The 6,385-nt window shown below is 29.9% G+C and overlaps 2 protein-coding genes across 2 annotated transcripts; both read right to left on the reverse strand.

Annotated features, from left to right (window-relative positions):
- Positions 1 to 400: 400 nt before the first annotated feature.
- Positions 401 to 2,056, reverse strand: PGO_080480 (CCR4-NOT transcription complex subunit 5; the record flags this gene model as incomplete). Its single annotated transcript, XM_028687272.1, has 5 exons — positions 401 to 471; positions 672 to 831; positions 961 to 1,021; positions 1,201 to 1,348; positions 1,930 to 2,056. The coding sequence occupies 5 exons, from the start codon at positions 2,054 to 2,056 to the stop codon at positions 401 to 403; spliced, it is 567 nt and encodes a 188-aa protein (XP_028543073.1).
- Positions 2,057 to 4,628: 2,572 nt separating this feature from the next.
- Positions 4,629 to 6,072, reverse strand: PGO_080490 (DNA/RNA-binding protein Alba 3; the record flags this gene model as incomplete). Its single annotated transcript, XM_028687273.1, has 3 exons — positions 4,629 to 4,738; positions 4,994 to 5,156; positions 6,022 to 6,072. 3 exons carry the CDS (start codon positions 6,070 to 6,072, stop codon positions 4,629 to 4,631), a joined length of 324 nt encoding a protein of 107 aa, XP_028543074.1.
- Between the last annotated feature and the right edge of the window lie 313 nt (positions 6,073 to 6,385).

A 6,385-nucleotide genomic window follows, 5' to 3' on the forward strand; every position in this document is an offset into this window, starting at 1 on the left:
TCATGTCTAATAGGAATATTTGACAATTTCCTATGAAGAAAAATACCTGAACAAATATTTTCACCTTTACTTCAACACTTGTATAGTTATGAAAATATGGATGTTCCAATAAATAATCAAAAAGATATCTTCTTAGTGTAACGGGAACATCGATCTACATAACATTTTTGATAATGTTAATTTGGTGTCCTTTTTTTTTTTTTTTTTTTTTTTTCCCGTTACAAGTTTATTTAAACGAATAAATTTGTTTATTTATATGTCTTATGATGCTGATGATATTAAAACTGATGAAAAAATGTAAATTATTTGTGCAAATTATGATACAAGTATAGGAGAATTTGTTAAAATAAAGGCCAAGACACTAATGCCTAATTTTTTTTTTTTAAAGGGAGCACCCTAATTATACTGTTATTTCATCTTCCATGTACATGTACTCAAATGAGAACTCTTCCTTTAATTGTTTTGACCAAGCTGAAAAGGGAAAAGTATGAATATACATGCATAAATACATACATATATACTTATGTGTGTGCATAAATATTCTTCCCCAAAATAGAAAAAAAAAAAAAAAATACACATAATATAACTCTCGTCATTTGTATCACTATTGCCTGAACGGGTCATATTATTTTTTTGGCTGATACATGCATATATGGGTGAAAAAATATTACTTGATTCATAGTCAAATGTCAGGTAGGTTCCTTGTTCCATTTTATCATTCAACATACGAATATTATTGTTGTATGGCAAAAACCATGCTTTGTACTTTTTGTGATACTTCCAGGACTTTTTTTTTAATTCTTTTGCTGCCAAATGTTGTTGGTATGTTCCCTAAATGGGGTATAATTAGGAATACATGTTGTTACACTTTTTTTTTTTTGCATTTTTACATTTTTTGTATGCACAACTATTTCACCTGAACATGCATGCAAATGTGACACTTTTTTTGGAGAATTTTACCGGTTGGTAGTAGAATATAAAAAATAGGGTGTCCAGAGGGAGTTTTTCGAAAAGTTGTGGGCTGAACGGGGAAAGGGAATAAGCGCAAGTATGCTCCATACACATGTCACCCCACAAACACATACAGAAAAACACACATATGCACAAGCACAAGCACATGCACATGCGCACACATAAACGCGCGCAAGTTCAAATGCAAGTATACAGGCTGATGCTCAGGTTCCTCCTTCATGTACTCACCTTTGAAAATCTGATAAGGGGGTTAAAGGAAAATATTCACAAGGATTTCCCCATAGCATCCTAGGCATGTATTGTCGGCAGTGATCTCTATCACTTTTCTTTATACAATTTGTGTAACTACTTTCAATTAATTCTTGTAGTTTTAGTGCTACAAACGTTTAGTGAGTAGAAAAAGACATTTGTGATTTAAATGGAGAGTAAAGATAAAATAGGAATGTAATAAGACAAGCATAACAAAAATAATGAATCATACAAAAATAAATATAACTGGCTAAGGATGCACCAAATTTAATGTAACAAAAAATATATTGTGTCTGAATAGAAATATTCATGAATAATCATTTGTGACACTTTTTTTTTTTTTTTTTTTTCTCTTTTTTGCAAATTTCAAAGGAACTATGATGTTTTTTTCCTCTCCACCCCCTGATGAGACATCACGGGTGTTATACCCTTATTCTCATCTAATGGTGCTAGTTTTCTTTTGAAGGGAGATAACAAAAGTAAATACCCTTGTGTGTGAAGCTTCACCATTCGCACCTCGGTGTGTGCATAGAGTACTCTCATAAGTGCATGCAGAAATGTGTAAATATATGAATGCGTGAATTTGTTAATGGATGCATGCATACACACATACGCAAGGATACGTGCACAGATGGAAATATATAAAAATAAACAAGGATGCTATAAGTGATAAAATATACTATAGCTCCTTTTATTTTGCTTCATTACTGTTACACTCCAGCAACTTTTGAGCAGACAAAGATAATTGTGTATCGCTTTTTTTTTTTTTTTTCTTTTCCTTTTCATCATGTTTTGTGAAATCAACTTGGTTTTCGTCATCCCTTTTTTCATACATTGTGTACGGATTTTTATACTGCATACACGTGGATTTTCTATTCCCTCTTTTTTTCAATTATGTGTAAAAGTAGAGAAAGACTAATTTCTACTTTTTTCTCTTCTCCGTTGTTTATGATTGACAAGTACTGTTATGACAAATAAAAGGAACAGAAAACGGAAACAATAAAAGTAGGAAAAACAGGTTGGAAAAAGTTGGAAAAAAGTTGGAAAAACGGTGGAAAAAAGTTGGAAAAACGGTGGAAAAAAGCTGGAAAAATTGGAGAGAACAACTGGAAAAATTCCACTAACCCAAAAATAAAAAATAAAATTAAAAAAAAAAAAAATAAAATAAAAATTACGATAATGTACCCAAAGAAATATCAGTAAGGTCGTAAAAAAATATTTCGACCATTCAAAATAAAGCAATAAATAAATAGAGGGACAAAAATAAAAAACAAAGGGAGTACACATTTATGTAAAGCTTGCAGGATTCACAAATGTAATTTAAAAAAAAAAAAAGAATAGGGGAAATATGTAGAGGGTGTGATGAATAATATATATATCCAAGATGTTAAGGTTTGAGCTAAAAAAAAAAAAAAAAAAAAGGCACATCAGATTGCCACCTAAAAAGAAAACAAAGGGAATAATGTACACATAAATGTCTGAAAGGAAAAATGAAAAAAAAGAAGATGACATGTTCATAGATATAGGATCCAGTGGGGGGGGGGGGGGGTAGATGAGATTGTATTTAATGGATAAAATTAGTGCTACGCAGAAAAGTCTACATGCACACACACAGTAGTTTTGGCACAACATGAAATGTTGCACGAAAATATAAGGAGAGAGACAAACAGATGAAAAGAAAAAAAGGCGAACAGACAACTGAAAAGGAAAATATTCCAAACGGCATTATGAAGAAATAAATTTCCACGCATTTTTCTAAAAAAAAGAGCATATTTCTCTAGTACATTTTAACCTGGTAGTAGCCTATTTTTTCCCTCATCACGTCAATGGCAAAAGGGTACTTGATGTATCACGATGTAGGATGGAAAGAACCAAACACCAAAGTGGGTGTCTAAGGAAAATAGGTGAGAGACAAAATAAAAAGCAATCAAAATGATGTAAAAAAAAAAAAAAAAAAAAAAAAAAATGCAGTTGGAGGATATACATATACGCATACATATATATATATATATATATATATATACACATGCATGCACATCATATGCATGTGTATTGGAATTGTAAAAGCAGTCTCCAAAAGTAAAAATAAACAGAACGTTCCATTTTTGCATAACATTTGTGAATTTACAAGTTTTTACCCTTTATTAATATAACTTTTCTCAATTACATTTATATGTGATTGTCGAATTATCCCCCTTTTTAAAACCATCTCTCCTCCCTTTTATATTCATTTTTTGTTTACACCCTTTTTTTTCTTTTTTTTTTTTTTTTGAATGAATTTAAAAATACGTGTATATGTGTACATATATATATACATACAAGTGGTTAATTTTTAAGATGAATTAAATGGTGTGAATATATATACACACATGTATGTGCATGGGGTTTGTTCTTAGTGTAGAAACGAGATGATATGCATGGGGTGTGTATATATAAATTTATGTATATACGTGCACATGTATACGTGAATTTTTTTGTAACTTTGTAGTTGTATATACATATATATATATTGTGGTATATGCACAAACAGCATAAACGCTTTAAGGTCAATCAAATTAAAAGCTTTCATAAGAATAAATAAAATTATATATGCACGTAAGGTGTGTAACAGCGAAAGGTAATAAAAATGGAAAAGGGCAAAAAAAAAAAAAAAAAAAAAATATATATATTTATATGTATATGTGTAGATATATATACAATATATGCACATGTATACATAAACATCGAAAGAGCAAGATGAATACATACAAAAAAACATGCAACTGCTAAACATTTCTTCTAATTTTTTTTTTTTTTTTTTTTTTTTTTATATTATAAATAAAAAATAACACTCCCTATCGCCTACATATATTACAATTTTATCATTTTTGTTGCTTCCTCTTGATATTCCCCCTCTCTCCCTTGAACTCACAAGTGTTAGGTTTAGCTCGAATACCGATATGTATCTAATTCAAACTATGTCAAAACATTGTTCACGGTGTGTAGCATTATATATATGTATTCTGTGTATAAATGCCCACAACATAATATGAGAAATGATCAATGGGTCAATATGATATATGCTTTAAAAAAAAAAAAAAAAAAAAAAAAAAAAAAAAAATACATGGTAAAATATATCGTCACATATGCTCCATTCTCTTATTTGTTGCTCCCTTTTATTATATTTTATATCTTGTGCAGAACTTATATGAAAATATTTTTCTAATCAAAATTTTTTTTTTTTTTTTTTTTTTTCTTGTGCTTTGATCTGGTACACGTTATGGAAACACTTCTCAACATATATATATTCTCGGTTACTTCAAATTCTACGTATGCAATTTTTTTTGACACTTTTATAAAAATGTATATCCAACACACCCATATCCCCCAGCTAAACTTTCTTATATGGGGTTTTACATTTCCCAAATTTAACTCGTAACAAAATCTGGATGTTTTTTCAATACAATCGTTATTTTTGGTATTCTTCTATTTATTCTATCTGAGCTGAAGTAGGCTGTTGAAATTTTTGTAATTTGTCCTATATACATGCAAGAGATGAAAAAAAAAAAAAAAAAAGTTAGAGAATGTATGGCATGTGGTTCAATGAAGCACATCATTTGGTGCATTGTGGTGTGTGAAGTATGTATAAAAACATATATGAAAATAGGGAAGAGTAAAAACTATAGCATATATTTTTATTCACATATCAATCAGGAATGGAATTTTTTTTAAATAAAAACAAAATAAGGTAAAATAAAATGAAGAGTGTAAAAAAGGTCGTTCGATTACATACCTATGTCCTCCTTTTCCATTATAGATGCAGCACCAATTGCAATTTTTGTGGCACTTCCAAGACCTGTTATTATGACTTCCTCAAATGGGCTCTTATCTTCATTTCCAGTGAACATCCTTTTTCCAATTCGAGCATAAAACGTTGGTTTTTTTGTCATAGAAACCTGAAAATTGGGAAAAATTTAATAATCATCATAGGTGAAAAAAGTGCATATTTGTATATATTTATTTTTTGCGTGTTCATACATGTATGTATGTGCACGGTCAAATGGGGCACCCCCCCTAATGCTGAATTAGCTTTTGATTCTAAACAGGCATAGTGACACACACACGAGGAGGAAGTAAAATGAAACGGGAGAAATGGGGAGAAAAAGGTGAGAGAGACCACCCAAAAAACCACATAAGACTTAGCATAAAAATGATACATACTCTCAGCAGCATAATAGCACATTATACGATGGATATACATATGTGACAACATCAAAGCATAACAAATAAATTGCCTATATTGTTACACAAAAGAAAAACAAAATGAAATAAAATAAACGAGGGGTACTAAAATCTATCACATGCATGTGCATACATATCCGTGCTTGGAAGCATTTTTTTAAGCAGAATAAAAAAGTCACGAAGAACTTAATGGAATGTAGCAATATATGCAGAATGGGTGAAAATAGTTGTATGATATAAATGTGCCGAAAAATGTGTTCCATAAATAGTTCATTGTGTACATACGTATAAATTCGAAGGTGTGGAATAAACTTTTTTTTTTTTTTTTTTTAACTAGCCACGGTATGCGAAATGGGGGAAAAAAAAGAAAAAAAAAAAAAAAACTCCTTTTCCATTCTGGTTAACATGTACATATATATAAATTTTTTGGACTTTATTTTTCTCTCTTCACATATACACATACACACGATCAAATCTTCTTCTATTTGTAGATTTGATTTTTTTCCCTTCCTCCTTAATATATGCATATTTTTCCCTCCTTATTTACTCATTTCACAAATTGACGTTTTTTTTCGTTACCTGGATGGAATTCTCAGCCCTTTCTTGCGATACATCCTCAATACTACCCATTTTATATAACTCCAAAAGTTCGTTTAAGCAAAGCAAACATAAATATGTTTTTTGGTTCGGTGCTTGTATGGTATACAACGTATGGTGCGCTTAGTATGGGGATATATATATTTGTATATATATATATTTGTATATATATATATTTGTATATATATATGTTTGTTTATATATATGTTTGCATACATATATGTTTGCATGTATATAAGTTTGCATGTATATATGTTTGCATGTATATATGTTTGCATGTATATTTGAAGGTATATGCCTCTATATTATGTATTTTATTCAACCGGCTCTTCATACGTACACGTTA

The sequence above is a fragment of the Plasmodium gonderi genome (genome assembly GCF_002157705.1).
Source record: "Plasmodium gonderi DNA, contig: Chr08, whole genome shotgun sequence".
Taxonomy (NCBI): Eukaryota; Apicomplexa; class Aconoidasida; order Haemosporida; family Plasmodiidae; genus Plasmodium; species Plasmodium gonderi.